The sequence below is a fragment of the Tachyglossus aculeatus genome, chromosome 2 (genome assembly GCF_015852505.1).
Source record: "Tachyglossus aculeatus isolate mTacAcu1 chromosome 2, mTacAcu1.pri, whole genome shotgun sequence".
Classification (NCBI taxonomy): domain Eukaryota; kingdom Metazoa; phylum Chordata; class Mammalia; order Monotremata; family Tachyglossidae; genus Tachyglossus; species Tachyglossus aculeatus.
In genome coordinates this window covers 89,950,316-89,969,566 of record NC_052067.1, presented here as the reverse complement: position 1 = coordinate 89,969,566, position 19,251 = coordinate 89,950,316, and the positions used below count along the sequence as shown (strand labels likewise).

General features: G+C 42.3%; 1 protein-coding gene across 1 annotated transcript in view; it reads right to left on the bottom strand.

Moving 5' to 3' along the window:
- Positions 1–7,172: 7,172 nt before the first annotated feature.
- The window catches only part of THEMIS (thymocyte selection associated), a 173,259-nt gene continuing 161,180 nt past the window's right edge, over positions 7,173–19,251 (bottom strand). The window contains exon 6 of the mRNA XM_038742153.1: positions 7,173–7,285. Within this exon, the coding sequence (XP_038598081.1) occupies positions 7,173–7,285 (113 nt within the window). The remainder of the gene's footprint in view (positions 7,286–19,251) is intronic.

Sequence of the window (19,251 nt, the reverse complement as noted above, 5' to 3'; positions counted from 1 at the left end):
GCCCCCTTCTAGACTGTGAGCCCACTGTTGGGTAGGGACTGTCTCTATATGTTGCCAATTTGTACTTCCCAAGCGCTTAGTACAGTGCTCTGCACACAGTAAGCGCTCAATAAATACAATTGATTGATTGATTGACTGGAACTGTGTCCAACACGATTTGCTTGTATCCACCCCAGTGCTTAGTATGGTACTTTGCACATAATTAAGCGCTTAACAAATACCACTATTATTATTATTTTAGAAAAAGTAAAATCTGCCCCAAAACACATCTTCTTCATTGCAGGGAGAGATCGAAAGCTAATTTACAGTAATTCTGGGTGATGGCCTCAGCACAGGCCAAGGACCAAAGTTGGTACTGTATCTGTGCAGGCCTAGAATGGGTTTCCTGGACCAGGCCCTGACCAGGATGGGTGACCCCTGACCCTTCATTGCAGTTTGTCCTCTCCATGCCTCTTAAGCTCACCTTCTCACCATACCTTGCTTTCGACTCCCCCATCTTCAACCCCTCCCTAAAGCTGTTACCCCAGCCTAGAACACCCCCTGTAAACTTTTGAATCTGCCATACCAAAGCTCTCCCAACTTCAGAGCCCTTCTGACATCCCACCTCCTCCAGGAAGAGTTCCTAAATTAATCTGTAGCACCCCAAGCTGTCAACCCAAAAGCCCCTCTTTCCTTCACTATACCACCGCCCTCTCTCCTATCTCCTCCTCAACACCTTTGCCACCTACCTCTTTATTCCTCACCAGAACCCTCCATCATCAGTATCATTATCAGTAGCATTATTGACCATCTACTGTGTGCCAAGAACTCTACTAAGCACATGAGAGAATACAATAGAAGTAAAAAAAACCCTGTCCTGGCCCCTTAGAAGAAGAAAACTCATAATATAGATTTGGGAAACCAGCCCAGAGTGTTCATGCACAGATTCAGAAAATGTTCCTTCATGCAAAAAAATCAGATTTTATCACCATAAAGGAGTGAATGAATGCAACTTCATCAGGTTCTAAACTTCTTCCATAATGAAATCCAGGGTGGGACAAGGGAAGTCATGGATAAAGAGTCTCATTGAAGGAAATTGAAACTGCTATATATGTAATTCTGCCTCTCTTTGCTTGCTGTCTCCTTCATCTACAGCATCATCTTCATAATGGCTCAAGAAATGTCTTGCTGTTTCCATCACAGTTTATACTTGCTGAAAGTACCAATTGGACTGTTCTCATGTAATAAAAAGATGCTTGTCATTGAGAAGCAGCATGGCTGAGTGGAAAGAGCATGGACTTGAGGGTCAGAGGTCATGGGTTCAAATCCCGGCTCTGCCACTTGTCAGCTGTGTGACTTTGGGCAAGACACTTAACTTCTCTGTGCCTCAGTTACCTCATCTGTAAAAGGGGGATTAAGAATGTGAGCCCCACATGGAACAACCTGATAACCTAGTATCTATTCCAGTGCTTAGAACAGTGCTCAGCACATAGTAAGCACTTAACAAATACGATTATTATTATTATGTACTTCTTACAAGGAGCTTTAAAGAGGAATCTCAGACTTGGGTTCTAGTTTCTATTCCACCACTTACCTGTTGTTGACTCTGGGAAAGTCATAACTTTCCCGTGTTTTAATATTCTCACCTGTAAAATGGTGAAAATGATACCTCCCTCCTTTGACTGTGAGCTCAGTATAGAAAAAAAATGAGCAAAACTGGGACATGAAGGTTAGAAGAAAGGAGAATCTTTGGGAGAGATGGTTATATTTAGGAAAAAGCATTTGTGGGAAGAGTCACCGATAGATTAGGGGCCTCTCTGCACACAATTTGACAAGGTACCCTTCTCCTAGGCCTGCTCCATTTGGAAATGGCTGAAGCCACTATGCTTGTTCAGAATGTCACGTCAAGGAGCCCAGATTTTCAATAGTTGCCCTTGGGAAGGAATATATGTTTTGAGAACTTTACAAAAATTAAGTCTGTTAAGTGAAAATGAGGTCAATATTCAGTCCATTTGCCTGTCAAAGGTCCTTATTGAGTGCTTACTGTGCGCAGAGCACTGTACTAAGTGCTTTGAAGAGTAAAGTACACTAGAGGTGGTAGACAGGATCCCTGCCCACAAGGAGATCCATAGATGGCCCAGGGGATGCTCGGTATGATTTGATGTCCCACACACCTATGAAAAGTAAGCCAACATGAAGAACAGAAACCTTTTTCCACAATAATAATAATAATTATTATAATAATGGCATTTGTTAAGCGCTTAACTATCTGCCAAGCACTGTTCTAAGCACTGGGGGGATACAAGGTAATCAGGTTGTCCCACATGGGGCTCACGGTCTTAATCCCCATTTTTCAGATGAGGGAACTGAGGCACAGAGAAGTGAAGTGACTTGCCCAAAGTCACACAGATGACAAGTGGCGGAGCTGGGATTAGAACCCACGACCTCTGACTCCCAAGCCGGTGCATTCTCCTCGGAGCCACGAATAACAAAGAAAATAACTCAGCAAGCTCTCTATTACCCACCTTAAGCAATTATCCACTTTATTGTTTTTTATGCTAGACAGTGATTATAAAACTGGAGTCATTATAAAAATGGAACTGTTTTGCAAAGAATATAGTTTTAAATTACACATTATTCAGAGGATTACCACTGAGTTTTCCCTTGACTGTCGATTTCGGGTTGTTTTAAGGAGGAATCAGGAAATAGTAGAAAACAATTACCTTAAAAACTCACACACTTCTAAGTCTAGTCTAGCAATGATTCCAGGAAGGAGATATATATGCAATCATAATAAATAGGGCCCTACATCACAATAAAGCTTAACAATAAGGATTCATAGCCTATAAAGAGCACATACAAGTTCGGTTTCAAACAAACATCTCTACTAAGGTCTTGTTCATGTCCTTTTCTCTGCTAAGAAGATCATTCAAGATTCTTCTGGAGAGTTTTATTGTTGTGCATTTTTGGTTGTGGGCTGTAGATGATTTTCAAAAGGCAAAAGGAAGGTTTGTTTCTAACCAAGTATTTCAATTCTTCAGTTGTAGTCATTCTCAGGAATTTTCATCTCCCAGGGTCCCTGGAAATGAACACAGAAGCTTGTCTCATAGATAGGTAGAGTGCAACAAAAAAATGAATAGCTGTGGATATCTGTGGATATTTTTAAGGTACTTGTTAAAAGCACTGTATGTCAAGCATGGTACTAGACATTGCGGTAGATTGAAAATAATCAGGAAGGACACAGTCTCTGTCCCACATGGGGCTCACAGTCTAAGAAAAGGGGAGAACAGACACTGAATCTCCCATTTACAAATAAGGAAACAGACGCTGAGACATTAAGCGATTTGACCAAGGTCATATAGTAAATAAGTGGTGCAGCCAGGATTAGAACCAAGGTCCTCTGACTCCCAGGGCTGAGCTCTTTCCACTAGGCCACACTGTTTATGGCTGCTTAAGTGTATTAGTGAAGAGGAACTAGAGGGATGTGAAAAAAAATCATCCTTGACATATGTTTGGGAACAGGTCCAGCTTGTTCAGGGAGGAACAGGGTTGAGTCTCCTGTGGGCAGGGAACATTCCTCTCAACTTTGTTATATTGGACTCTCCCAAGTGCTCAGTACAGTGCTTTGCACACAATAAGTGCTCAGTGAATACCACTGATTGATTTATTAATTGTTGTGAGAGGGACTGAGTTTGGAGGAAGTAGTGTTCAGTAATATTGCTTCCTGGTAAATTGCAACCAACTAGGTGCAGATCAGTAATTTTCTGTGAACACACATCCAGTTTTCGAAGGCTTATTGGAAAATATCAAATGCTAAATGAAAAAGCATATGGGTGAGGGGACTGTATCACTGATTGTGAGATGTGCCCTTATATCGCACATCCATCTCTGCATTAGTCTGGACCTCAATTAGACAAATCATGAGTGATGGTTTGTTTTGATGCAATGCTAAGAGCCTACCAGCATTACTTACTGATGGCTCCCATTCTTCTGGCATGGATCTCTGTGTTCCATGCATGGAATTCCCTTTGAAGTTGGGGGAATCAATGTGGAGAGGAAGAACATTTGGGCTTGAAGAATTTGGCTCTTAATTAACTACAAATGATTCCTAACTATCTCTTCCTTTTTCCTGGGAGAAGAGATTGTGACAAAAAAGTAATCTTCCTCATGGGCAAACGTCCCTACAGCAACATAGTTTTCCATCTTTAGGGTGAAATAAAGTGGGGAACGGGGCATTAGAGGAGGTAGTTCCTGCTTGGTTAAGTCCTATTTTCAGGAGATGGAAACTTCACCTTAAAGAAAGAAATCATGAAAAAAATTGAAGAACCCTCTCAGATGGCTAAATTCAGCCTTCTTTCCTCCACATAAATAAATCATGGAATTCTGTCCACACCAAATACAAATTGGACAATTCTCCTTTGGAGAACTTGACTTTTCAAAAAATGGTCAAGCATCTTAGTGTCAGTTTGAGGAGTTCAATTGATTTAACTCAAATCACTGAAGTTTTGATGTGTTTCTGACCATCTTTCTCTTTAGAGATCCATTACAGCTCTCAGCTGGTGGTGTTTTATTGTTTATGTCAGAATCATTTCTTAAAAAATGATTTTGCTTCTCCTGCAATGACAGACTAAGGATTCTGAATTACATTATCTGGTAGCGAAAAGAATGCATTTTCATCTTGGAGAAGGGTAAACACAGAAATCCAGAGCGATGGCAGGCTTTACACAGAGTTCTGGGAAAAAAATGGGGAAACCCTTGAGTGTCGGGGTTGCGTCTTGGGGAAAAGGACACATAAAACCGACATCCCATTGGCTCACTACTCCCCTTCCTGTGGTAACTGAGCCTCTCACAGACAGTAGGAACTACAGGTACAGACTGCTGTCTAGCCTATTCATTCAATTATATTTATTGAGAGCTCACTGTTCACAGAACACTGTACTACCTATTCTCTGGGAATCAAGATTAGTTGATTCTGGGACCTGTCCTCCTGGAATCTGGGTCATTATATTCCAGTAATAATAATAACAACGATAATAACAACAATAATTGTAACAATATTTGTTAAGCTATGTGCCAAACGCTGTACTAAAAACTGGAGTCAGTATATGATAATCAGTCCTGAAGGTCCAATTTCCTCTCTATACCCTTTGGACCATGAAAGCTAGAGAAATCATGACCCAAAACTATATTTCTGTTGGAGGGTTGCGAGGTGGAAGAGTGACTAAAAGAGCCCATTCTCCTTTCAAGTCCCCTGAGCTTTACATCAGTCTGACCCAAACACAATGGAGTTTCAAACAGAAACTCCTTACCGTCAGCTTTAAAGCACTCACTTACCTTTCCCACTCCTACCTCATCTCACTACTCTCCTACTACAAGCCAGCCCAGACAATTTTGCTCCTCTAATGCTAACTTCCTCACTGGGCCTTGATCTCACCTATCTTGCTGCTGACTTCTCGCACCCATCTTGCCTCTGGCCTGGAATGTTCTCTCTCCTCATAACCAACAGATATGAGATATTCCTCCCCACCCTTTCAAAGGCACATCTCCTCCAAGAGCCCTTTCCTAAGTCCTCTTCTCCTTTCCTTCCACTCCCTTCTTCATCATCCTGACCTTCGTTCATTCATTCAATTGTATTTATTGAACACTTACTGTGTGCAGAGCACTGTACTAGGGGCTTGGAAAGTACAATTCAGCAATAAAGAGAGACAATCCATGCCCACAATGGCCTTACAGTCTAACTTGCTCCCTTTATTCAACTCCCCTCCCAGCCCCACAGTGCTTATGTACATATCTGCAATTTTATTTATTTATATTTATGTCTGTCTCCCCTGTAGACTGTAAGCTTACTGTGGACATGAAATGTGTCTGTTATATTGTACTCTTCCTAGTGCTTAGTACAGTGCTCTGCCCACAGTAAGTACTCAATAAATACGATTGACTTTCTGATGGGGTAGGAGGGGGAGGGGACTCTTCTCAAGCTTTCTCTACTCCAGAAGACAAAAATAGCCCCTGAACCTAATCCAGAAGGCTCCTTATGGTTTCTAGACTGGCAAAAAAGAGAAGGAGGATGTTGCTATGGTTCACAGGTCAGGGCTGAATTCTATTTTAGAATGGATTACCTCATCTGTAGAATGGGGATTAAGACTGTGAACCTCACCTGAGGCCTGTTTCCAACCTATCTTGTATCTACCCCAGGGTGTAGTACAGTGCGTGGCACAAAGTAAGTGCTTAACAAATACCACTTAAGTGGATATTCTATTGGCTCTGAGTCTCTTTCTCAAGGAGATGCTACTCTAATAGACAGGAAAATAAGAACATTATCCCAAGCATTCCTCTTCATCATCATCATCATCATCAATCGTATTTATTGAGCACTTACTGTGTGCAGAGCACTGTACTAAGCACTTGGGAAGTACAAGTTGGCAACATATAGAGACAGTCCCTACCCAACAGTGGGCTCACAGTCTAAAAGGGGGAGACAGAGAACAAAACCAAACACACTAACAAAATAAATAGAATAGATACGTACAAGTAAAATGAATAAATAAATAAATAGAATAACAAATATGTACAAACATATATACATATAAACAGGTGCTGTGGGGAAGGGAAGGAGGTAAGATGGGGTATGAGGAAGGAAGGGGCTCAGTCTGGGAAGGCCTCCTGGAGGAGGTGAGCTCTCAGTAGGGCCTTGAAGGGAAGAAGAGAGCTAGCTTGGCGGATGGGCAGAGGGAGGGCATTCCAGGCCCGGGGGATGACGTGGGCCGGGGGTCGATGGCGGGACAGGCGAGAACGAGGTACTGTGAGGAGATTAGCAGCGGAGGAGCGGAGGGTGCGGGCTGGGCTGTAGAAGGAGAGAAGGGAGGTGAGGTAGGAGGGGGCGAGGTGATGGAGAGCCTTGAAGCCCAGGGTGAGGAGTTTCTGCCTGATTCCCCTATCATAGTTTTGAGTATCTGCACCGTTGCTTACAAGATTTTTAGGGACTATCCTTAAGGGCTGGTTCTATAGGTCTTGAATTGCTCAGAAGCTGAGAAAATTTGCATAATAATAAAATAAAAAAGATTGGAGAAACCCTAATCATGTCACCAAAAATTCCCAGTCACTGAAAATAATCTGTATTTAAAGGCAGTTTCCTCTGCATGTAGCCTCACTTACCTCCTTCTTCAGGAGGGGGTTTTATTTGGATACGTGCTTTACGGGAACTTCTTTCTCCTAATGTCAAGCAGATTTTCATCTGTGTGTTTAGTGTCAGATGCATCCTCTTGTTGGTCTCCCATGTTATCTTTTACCAGTGGGCTTTTTGATGCTAAACAAGTGAATGTAACACACAGATGAGAAAATGAAAGAATCACTGCAGGCATTTACACACCTTCTCCCTTGCAGGGGGCTATGCATTTCAAACCTCATATCTACTGAAATATTCTCTTTCTTGGTGATGCTTATTTCATTCTCACAGCTCCAGATGGGATGGACACAGTAGGGATGACAAATGAAATTTGGAGTGACTAGTCTGGAACTCATGCTGAAATTTTCAGACTGAGGATATGTCAGACAAACTGCATCTTTATCTCTGATTTGCGGGGTCAGAATTGTTAATCACATTTCTGAGGAATTCCTATAGGAAATTCCTTACCTCATCCCTGGGTGTGTCTTATAAAGCTGACATTGGGAGATGGAAAGACTAAGAAGATGAAGGGAGTAACTAAGGAAGGTTTCCTGGAGATGATGCATTTTTAGAAGGGCTAAAAGAGAGGAGGAATGTGGTTTTGTGAAGCTGAGAGGGAAAAGAGGTTTCACCCCTGGGCATCCTCAAGGAAGGGTGGAATCGGCTGGGTGGGTGAGCTCAGAGCAGGGTTCCAGGGGATGGGATGAGTCCTGGCAAGAGACACCACAGTCCCTTATAAAGTGAGATGGGCACCCTAGGGAGTGAAAAGCTGGCAGGTGCTACCAAGAGGCCATATCTCCCATGAGCAGTGGAAGCGAGAAAACGAAAAGAAGTTCTGAAGCAGCTCTGATAGAAAGAATATCCCTCCAGACCTCCCAAAAGATCAGATCTGGTGTATGAGAGTGTGAAACCTGGACCCCCTCATTACTAGTCCAACAAAAATAGATAAAATGAACTTCATCTTCTTATGTAAACCCCTTCCAGACTGGAAGCAGGTGTTGAGAGCAGGGATTGTGTCTACCAACTCTACTGCACTGTACTCGGCCAACTGTTTAGTGCAGTGTTGTGCCCAGGTATTATTATTATCATTATTATTATTATCATTATTATTATTATTATTATTATTATTATTATTATTATCATTATTATTATTGCACTGTTGGGTCATTTCTGATTCATGGCAATTCCATGGATATACTTTCTCCGGAAGGTCCTGTCCTCTGCCATAATCTGCAACCTTTCTTATGGTTCTTTCATTGTCATTGTTATATTCTCTATCCATCTAGCTGCTGGTCTGCCTCATCCACGTTTACCTGGACTTTTCCTAGCATTAGTGTCTTCTCCAGAGAGTTAGTCCTCTTGATTATGTGTTCAAAATATGCAAATCCAAGTTGGCAGGTGCCAACTTGGTCTTCCAAAGACCACTTCCAAAGACCACTTTGGTCTAATTTGCTCCAAAATCCTTTTTTTTTGTTTTGTTTTTTGAGCAGTCCATGGTATTCACAAAAGTCTTCTCCAACACCACATTTCAAAAGAATCAATGTTCTTTCTGTCCCGTTTTTTCACTGTCCAGCTTTCGGATCCATACAAATTGTCAACTCTATGGTGTTTCCAGTGAGAATTCACTGGAAACACCATAGAGTTGAAAATTTGTATTTTTGTGGCAATTGTTACATCAGCACATTTCACGACTTTTTCAGGCTCTTCATAGCAAGTCTTCCTAACATTAATCTTCGGCATATTTCTTGGTTACTAGGTAAGCATTTAATAAAATCCACTAATAAATTGATTGGGATAGATATGTGATTATCAGATCAGACACTGGGCTCACAGTTTTAGGAAGTATTTAATCCCCATTTTACAGATGAGGAAACTGAGACACTGAGAAGTTAAGTGACTTGGCTAAAGTCACACAGCAGGCAAGTGTCAGACTCAGGATTAAAACACATATTCCCCTAAATCCCTGTCCTGGGCATCTTCTACTACTCAATGTAGTGGAGTAAATGAGAACACAAAAGAAGCTGCAACAGTAAGGAATTTAAAGTATAGGCTTAAAGGTGCTACAGAATGAGTTAGAGGCTAGAGAAGCAGCATGGCCTAGTGGAAAGAGCACAGTCCTTGGAGTCAGAGGACCTGGGCTGTAATCCTGTCTCTGCCACTCCCTGCTGTGTGACCTTGGGCAAACAACTTCATTTCCCTGTGCCTCAGTTACCCCATCTGTCAAATGAGGATTTAGACTGTGAACCCCATGTGGGGCATGGACTGTGTCTATCCTGGTTATCCTATATCTATCCCAGCGCTTAGTACAGTGTCTGCCACATTCCATAACAAATAGTATTAAAAAAGAAAGAAATGACCAAGGATGCTGCTCTTCTAATGGGCCCATGATTTCAGGGACAAGTACGGATTGTAAACTTCTTGAAGGCAGAAACTTTGTCTTTTGCTTTTATTGTAACCTCCCAAGTGTACAGTTCAGAGATCAGCACAGAATAGGCACCAATGAATGCTGCTGCTGATGATGATTTATAGCTGAACCTTTCAAAATAAACCAGCAAGACATCGTTTGGTACTTCATTCAAGTTGGTTTGAGTCATTCATTCATTCAATCATATTTATTGAACACTTACTGTGTGCAGAGCACTGTACTAAGCCCTTGGGAAGTACAAGTTGGCAACATATAGAGATGGTCCCTACCCAACAGCGGGCTCACAGTCTAGAAGGGGGAGACAGACAACAAAACAAAACATATTAACAAAATAAAATAAATAGAATAAATAGGTCCAAGCAAAATAAATAAATAAATAGAGTAATAAATATGTACAAGCATATATACATATGTACAGGTGCTGTGGGGAGGGGAAGGAGGTAAGGTGGGGACGATGGGGAGGGGGAGGAGGGGGAGAGGAAGGAGGGGGCTCAGTCAGGTAGTTATAAAGGAAAGTGCACCACTGAGCATTTACAATAAATTCACTCTCCTTTGTCTATCTTGTCTGATATTATAAGCAATACAGGGTAAAATCACTCAAAGGTACCAAATATTTGGTTTCTTTAATAAATACGATTGATTGATTGATTGATTTTAAGGGAAAAGAAATCTAGGATTGCTGCAATGACTTCATATGAATCAGGATATTTTATGAAAGAACCTTTAAATGTAGTTTTGCGGGGTGAAGTTATGATTAAATTACTTTATGGTCACATTTTCAATCTAGGTTGTTCAGCTCTATAATGCAAAGCAGTGCATTTGGTTCCTGGATATGAGAACGTGATGGTTGTTTCAAAATAAATATGGTTCCCAGCTCATTCCACTTATCCCCCATGGCCAACACCATTTATTCCTGTTTACAGCCTCTCAGCATATTTTCTCTGGAGCCCCAAATAGCTTTCTCTTTAACTCCTTCATTACTAGCATGATAAATACTGCATTTCTCTAAATGACTCTCTTCCATTTAAGGAGCTGGAATCACTCCCCTGACTGAAATTTTACTCCTTAATCGAGCATAGCATTTCTCAGGTGTGCCTTCCTTCCGTTCCACATGATTTGCCTTTTGTCTTCAAGTCTCTCTAGTTTCACATCTTTAATGTAATATAATGAAATGGACCATCTCACTTTCTGGGGAAAATATACATAGTTTCAACTGTGGGGGGAAAAATCTCATTGGTCTTGTTCATTTACAGAAGTTAAATTAAGCTTCTTTCAAGTTTCTTGGCAGAAAGAATTAATGCCACTTTGAAATTCTGAAGAATGGTTTGAATAAATGTATTACTTCTAATAAGTGATTACTTAGAAAAATTAAAATAATCTCTCAGCCTTCACAGGAAGGAAAATATTCAAAAGTCAATCTCATGAAAGGCCATAAGAGAAAGGGAAGGTTCTAACGACAGGAAGACAAGATGATGACAATATAGTTTCAGTCTACCAATCAACCAATCAATCAATCAATGCTATTTATTCAGCATTGGAAAGCACTGTACTAAAAAAAAACCAACTTTAGAACAGAGTAAGTCAACACCTTCCCTGCCCTTGAGGATTTTACAGTCTAGAGGGGGAGACAGGCATTAAAATAAATTGTGGATATTTACATAAGTGCTATGAGGCAAAGGGTAGAGTGAAGTGTTTAAAGGATACAGACCTAAGTGCACTGGCAATGCAAAGATGAGAGTGATTAGGTGAAATGAGGGCCTTTCTGGAAGGCCTCTTGGAGGAGATGTGATTTCAATACAGGTTTGGAGGTGGAAAGAGTGGTGGTCCTATGTATATTAAGGGGGAGGGAGTTACAGACCAAGGGGAGGACAAGGCCATGTGGTTGTGATGGGGTAGACAAGATCAAAGTACGGTGAGCAGGCTGACATTAGAAAAGCAAAGTTTGCATGCAGGCTGGATTGTAGTAGGGCTGTGAGGTAAGGTAGGAGGGGGTAAGCTGATTGAATGCTTCAAAGCCAGAGGGAATTCATTCATTCATTCATTCAATCAATCAGTGCAGAGCACTGTACTAAGCGCTTGGGAAGTACAAGTCGATGAGTTTCTGTTTGATGCAGAAATGGATGGGCAATCACTGGAGGTTCTTGAGGTACTTCCCCTCCCCACAGCACCTGTATATATGTATATATGTTTGTACGTATTTATTACTCTATTTTATTTGTACATATTTATTCTATTTATTTTGTTTTGTTACTATGTTTTGTTTTGTTCTCTGTCTCCCCCTTCCAGACTGTGAGCCCACTGTTGGGTAGGGACCATCTCTATATGTTGCCAACCTGTACTTCCCAAGCGCTTAGTACAGTGCTCTGCACACAGTAAGTGCTCAATAAATATGATTCAATGAATGAATTCAATGAATGAATGAACGAATGAGTGGGAAGATGTGGACTGAATTTTTTTAGAAAAATGATCAGGGCAGCAGAGTGAAGAAAGGCCTGTTGTGGGGGGAGATAGGTGGCAAGGAGGTCAGCGAGGAGACTGATACAGTAGTTAAGATGGGAAACGACGAGTGCTTGGATCAGTGTAGTAGCAGTTTAGAGAAGTTTACACCTCTAGTAAAGGTATATTCTAGAGATGCTGTGGATGTAGAACTGATAGGATTTGGTGACAGATTGAATATGTGTGTTGAATGGGAGAGATGAGTCAAGGATAATGCCGAGGTTATGACCTTGTGAGACAGGGAGGATAGTGGTTTGAGTGGGAACATGGGGGAGGACAAGGTTTGAGTGGGAAGATTCAGAGTCCATTGAAGTTTCTGCTGGTGGTCGTAGCGGTAGCCTCAGACTGGAGATAATTCTATTGGAAGAAACAATCACTGGCCAGGCTGCCCAAACAAAGACTGGCAAGCCAAGCCAGGCTGTTGACCTCTTGGCATTTTGTTCCATGTGATCCCAATTCGTACACTCTATGTCCTCTCTGCCTGTAGAGAGCAGGATTTAGGTACATTTGCAAAATTACCAGCCCATTCCATGTCTCCCTATCACCCTTCAAAAGCCTTCTTCTTCCCCAGAGCAGCCAGTGCTAAACCAACCATTCACCCAAAGTCACTGAGCTGATTTGAGATTCCCTCTGAACTTCCTGAATGTAATTTCTCCATCAGTTGCAGGACTAGAGGCAAGGTGGTACTATTTAGGACTTTTCTCCTTCAGAATAGAACATTTCTTCAGTAATCCTGCTTCTTTCCAACCACAGAGAAATCAATCATTCACTCAGTGTTATTAATTGCAAGCTTACTGTGTGCTGAGTACTGTACTTGTCTGCTGTGTGACCTTGGGCAAATCACTCCACTTCTTTGTGCCTCAGTTACCTCATCCATAAAATGGGGATTGAAACTGTGAACCCCACGTGGGACAGGGATTGTGTTCAACCCAATTTGCTTTTATCCACTCCAGCACTTAGTATAGTGCCTGGCACATAGCAAGCACTTAACAAATACCACAGTTTTCATTATTATTATTAGGATAGAGTACAACAGATTTAGGAGATTCCTTCCCTTCCCACAAGGAGCTTCCAGTCTAGATGGGGAGACAGACCATTAGAAAAAATTGTGGCTATGAGCAGAAGTACTTTGGGGATGAGGGTGGTGTGAATAAAGAGCACAAATACAAATACAAGAGTGATTCAGAAAGGTGAGGGAGTAGGGGAAATGAGAGCTTAATAGGAGAAAGTCTCTAGGAGAGAAGCAGCGTGGCTCAGTGGAAAAAGCACAGGCTTTGGAGTCAGAGGTCATGGGTTCAAATCCTGGCTCTGCCAATTGCCAGCTGTGTGACTTTGGGCAAGTCACTTAACTTCTCTGTGCCTTAGTTACCTCATCTGTAAAATGGGGATTAAGACTGGGCCCCCCGTGGGACAACCTGATCACTGTGTAACCTCCCCAGCACTTAGAACAGTGCTTTGCACATAGTAAGTGCTTAATAAATGCCATTATTATTATTACTAAGGTTTTGAAGGTGGGGAGAGTAGTGATCTGTCATAAAAGAAGGAAAAAGGAGTTCCAGGCCATAGAAGCAGAGTGGCCTAGTGGATAGAACACGGTTCTGGGAGTCTGAAGGACCTGGATTCTAATCTTGGCTCCACCACTTGTCAGCTGCATGACCTTGGCAAGTTGCTTCACTTTTCTATGCCTCAGTTACCTCACCTGTAAAATGGGGATTAAGACTGTGAGCTCTATGTGTGACAGAGACTGTGTCCAACCTGATTACCTTGAATCTTTTCCAGTGCTTAGAACAGTGCCTGGCACATAGTAAGTGCTTAACAAATACCATTAACAGCAACAGAAAGGGAGTTGGCAAGGGATGGACAGTGAGATAGATAAGATTGTGGTGGGACAGGAGAGAGCCTAGAGATGAAATAAGTATCTGGGTTTCTATCACCCCAGAGCTAACCTAATTCTTTTGAGGATGGGGAATGCTTTAACATTTATAATTAACATTCCACTGACATTACCTCCCAACAGTGAAGGCTGACAAGAAAGATATCTCTCGAACTGTGCAAGCACTGCAGGAAATAAATTAACCCCAAGGGGAAAAGGAAGGGGAGAAACTGTCAAGACTCACAAATCTGGCTAATAGGAAATGATGCCTAAAGAATTTTTCACAAAGGGAGAGGGCTATGATTTTTCATTTCCAACATATTCATGAGCATCTAAGTCCTTTCAGGGCCAATGAAAGGGCAATCAAAAACCCAAATGAAAGAAAAATGTATGTATATTAATTCAAGCAGTCTATAAAGTTAAATTTGTAGGTGAGATATTGGGATAAGCCATGAATTATGGCTTGGTTTTTTTTTTTTTGTGTGTGTGTGTGTGTGTATGAGATAGAGAGAGAAAGGGTGGGGTGCTAGATATCCTTTGTAGATGTCAAAGATGAAAAAATAAGGTTATTCCAGAAAATGAGGCCACCTACAGATGAGCTGGGATTCCATCATCATATCAGCAGCATCATCATCAATATGAACTGAACACTGTAATAGCCTCAAGGAGGATATAGAAGGTAGCCCTTGGAAAATGAGCTGTTGAAGATGGTGGGAAGAGATGGAGTTGAGGCACAGCTCGAGGGGGTAGAATTTAAGAGGATGCAGGAGATCTCTTGAGATACCGTTGGGAAGGATGGGAGAGTTGAAAATGGGGAAGGAGAGGAAGGAATTGGAGTGGAGCAGGATGGATTTTAGGGAGACCACCTAGAGGTTTCAATTTGAACGGGAAATTTTCTTCAGTTTCTCAGAAGTCTCTTCAGCCATCCTTCTTCCTTTAATCAGGATGGGAAAGCTTCCGAACAATAGCTCCATACCATGTTAAGCTTGGTTGCAGGTGAGTGAGGTGGGAGCCCAAATCTGAATCCCATGATGAATTAGGCAAGTGTGAAAAAAGCCCCAGATGCACCTTTGCAATTGAAACAAGACCCCTTAGGACTCTTACTGTATACTATTTTATGCCCCACAAAAGCATGGCCTTTGGGTGCCTGCCTAACTACACAATAGAGATGAGAGTTATTATCTCATAGTTTAAGGTCTGCTGTGTCCTAAATAAGACATTACTGGGTTTTCATTAACCCACATCTAGCCGGCTTTTGCTAAGTGAAGCTGAAAACCATGAGCAATAGGCAGGCCCAATTGGGTATTTATTCTACCAGAGAAATGCATTTTTTATATTTGATGTTTTCAGAAAGTGGAACATTTGACTATTAACATAGTCAAATTGGGTAGAAGGTGAATTTTACTTAGATGCATTTCACCCATGAGTTCACGAAACAAAGAAATCATATTTCAACTCATGCATTTCCCTGAAAAAGTCGGTTTTCCTACCATTTGCCAGGCCAGTTTACATGCCCATAGAAATTTTGAGCAGAAGAGATCTCAAAGAGGTCATCTGGTCCAACATTCAACCTCTAGACAGATGAATGACTATACCACACCGAACAGGTGGGTGTTTGTTTTTTCTTTCACTATCTCTGGGGACAGTGCCTATATGACTCCTTCTGTCTCCATTTCCAGGATTTAATCAGGGGTTCTTCTTTATGTCCAATTGCAATCTCTTCCATCTTAATTCAAGACCATGAATTAAGAAGTCAGGGCAGGAAATGGAGTCCGCTATGCTAAATTCTCTCTTATTGTAATGGTTATGGCATTTGTTAAGCACTTACTATGCACCAGGCACTGTAATAATAATAATAATAATAATAATGGCATTTATTAAGCACTTACTATGTGCAAAGCACTGTTCTAAGCACTGGGGAGGTTACAAGGTGATCAGGTTGTCCCACGTGGGGCTCACAGTCTTAATCCCCATTTTACAGATGAGGGAACTGAGGCACAGAGAGGGAACTGAGACACAGAGAAGTTAAGTGACTAGCCCAAAGTCACACAGCTGACAAGTGGCAGAGGCAGGATTTGAACCCATGACCTCTGACTCCAGAGCCCGTGCTCTTTCCACTGACCCACACTGCTTCTCACTGTATTAAGTGCTGAGGTGGATACACACAAATCGGGTTGGACATAGTGCCTTGTCCCACTTGGAGCTCACAGTCTCAATCCCCATTTTAGAAATGAGGTTACTGAGGCACAGAGAAGTTAAGTGACTTGCCCAAGGTCACACAACAGACAAGTGGAGGAGCTGGGTTTAGAACCCATGACCTTCTGACCCCCAGGCCCATGCCCTACCCACTATATTATGCTGCTTCTCCCAAGCACTTAGAACAGTGCTCTTCACATAGTAAGCAAATACCATTGATCGATTGATTGAACATGAACAGCTGTCATTTCCACCTTCACTTAATTTTTTAATCCTTAATTTATTTCATTTTATCATTATTTTGAAACATTCCTTACTTCCTCTATCATCGTTTAATTTTAAGGCATTCTTTCGGCTCAGGATTTATCTTTAAAATGAGAACTTTTATTATACAGAAAGGGTTGGTAGATGAGAAGGGGAGAAGGGGAGAAAAGGTATATGGAGAGATCCAGAGAAAACAAGAATCAGAGGGGAAAGGGAAGAGGGAAAAGGGAGAGAGGGGAGAGAGGGAGAGAAATGGAAGACGGAAGAGAGGAAGAAGTTGAGGAGAGAAACAGGAGAGGATTGTGTTTATACATTAATGACACTATGTTACTCTTTCTCCCTGGGTTTAAAGCCAATAGAGTCACAGAGGGGTGGATATGAAACAATAACTGAATCCCACTGGTAGCGTTCCATAAATACCAATGATTGATTGATTGGTAAATCTACATTAAAGGGAGTCAAGGGGATGGGGAGTAGAAGGAAACCCAGGTGAGTGGAGAATCAGTCTTCCCTGCTGAGAACACAACCACTTGGGGAGGTTTTCGATCAGTGGGTGTCAATCTGATTTCAGAGATAGCTAAGTGCTCTAGACTGTAAGATTGTTGTGTGTAAGGAATATGTCTGTTTATTGTTCTACCGTACTCTCCCAAGCACTTATTACAGTGCTGTGCACACAGTAAGCACTCAATAATTAGGATTGACTGACTGACTGATGCACATTGTGGAGCAGGTGCAAAATATCAGGATAATAATAATAATAATAATGATGGCATTTGTTGAGCGCTTACTATGTACATTGCACTGTTCTAAGCGCTGGGGGGGATATAAGGTGATCAGGTTGTCCCACGTGGGGCTCACAGCCTTAATCCCCATTTTACAGAAGAGGTAAATGAGGCTCAGAGAAGTTAAGTGACTTGCCCAAGGTCACACAGCAGACAAGTGGTGGAGCCAGGATTAGAACCCATGACCTCTGACTCCCAAGCCTGGGCTCTTTCCACTGAGCCAGGCTGCTGCTTCTCAGGATGCCTTGTTAGAGTGGCCTGCCTAATCTATCTCTAGAGATCACTCCAGCCCCCGCTCTAAGTGTTGCTCTGGGGCTGGGGGAGGTGGGAAGCATCAGTAGCAGCAGCAGCAGCCAAAGCAACTTCTGTTGGAGGCATAGCAGCCTGCCCAGCTGGAGGCAGGAGCCTGGATTCCGTAGGCCATGAAGCTTGGAGGTTAGGGGCGGCAGGCTCAGAAGGGGTCTAAACCAGAGTAAAGAGCCAGGCAGTGATGATCAACACCCTGCTGAACTAATCTTCCACACTCTGCAAGAGGGTGGGGGTGATTATAGACCCCACCCTGGAAGATGTCAACCAGTGAGGGGGCAGAGTAAAGGAATCTCATGGGTGCATCTCTCAAAACTTTCAGAAGCAACGAACCTGAGAGAAATGATGCTCCCAATGTACAGATAATGATTTGGGACTCACGGTGCTACAGTAATTCCCACTCAGAAGTGCTTTCTTTTCTATTCACACTTGATTAGTGTTTGGAATTCAGAGGAGCTGCCAGTACATACGACTTTCAAAGCCTCTGACAGAATTTAATTTTTGGCCATCACAGAAGCTCAGTGACAAGGTAATGAGAAAAGCTCCACAGGATGTTTCTACATTCATCTCAGAAGTCAGGAGGTTCATGACATGAAAGAACATACTTCCTTTAGATTTGTTTTGGGTGGGCACACTTCAGAGTAGGCCAATCTAGCTTTGTGATTTGAATGTGCCCTTGCCAAGACAAAACGGATGAGTTTGTAAAACCAAAATGGTGCAAAGCAGAAAAGCAAATGTTTAAAGAAGGATCCATTTTCGCCTCCATTTTTCTCCCCTGTGATTCTAGCCACATAGAGCTTGAGGAGACCTATGAAGGATATTGAGCACATCCTTTGCCCTACAGTTGGGATGTCCCCAGAACTGAGAAGCCTTGAAAAGAAAACTGGAGAATAATAATAATAATGATGGCATTTGTTAAGTGCTTACTATGTGAAAAGCACTGTTCTAAGCACTGGGGGAGAGACAAGGTGATCAGGTTGTCCCACGGGGGGCTCACAGTCTTAATCCTCATTTTACAGATGAGGTAACTGAGGCTCAGAGAAGTTAAGTGATTTGCTCAAAGTCACACAGCAGACATGTAGAGAAGCAGCGTGGCTCATAGGACAGAGCACGGGCTTGGGAGTCAGAGGTCATGGGTTCTAATCCCGGCTCTGCCAACTGTCAGCTGTGTGACTTTGGGCAAGTCTCTTAACATCTCTGTGCCTCAGTTCCCTCATCTGGAAAATGGGGACTAAGACTGTGAGCCCCATGTGGGACAACCTGATTACCTTGTATCCCCCCCAGAACTTAGAACAGTGCTTTGCACATAGGAAGCGCTTAACAAATGTCATCATTATTGTTATTATGTGGAAGAGCCGGGATTAGTACCCATGACCTCCGACTCCCAACCCGTGCTCTTTCCACTGAGCCACGCTGCTTTTCTAAGATTCTTCTGCTGCCTTGGAGGCTTTTCCCCAGATTCAATAGTCCTTTCTGACCCATGCTGTGAAAAAATAGTTTTTTCGGCCAAACGTTTTCATATATCCCATGACAGTTCAGTTACAGCTTTCTTCCAAAATATCTCCAGAAATGAATTAGAAGGTTGCTGCTTCACCAGCAGCCATTTCTTAGTATTCTACATGTGGGTCTTGGGCATGAATACTACTACCAAGCTGGCTGGTCTCCTTTCTCATGTGCTGTGGAAATTCTCTCATCTAAAGTCCAATGCTTTCTCCCTTGGCCACCCCTTAATGGAAATGGAGAAGCATGGAATGTATTTAGTGAA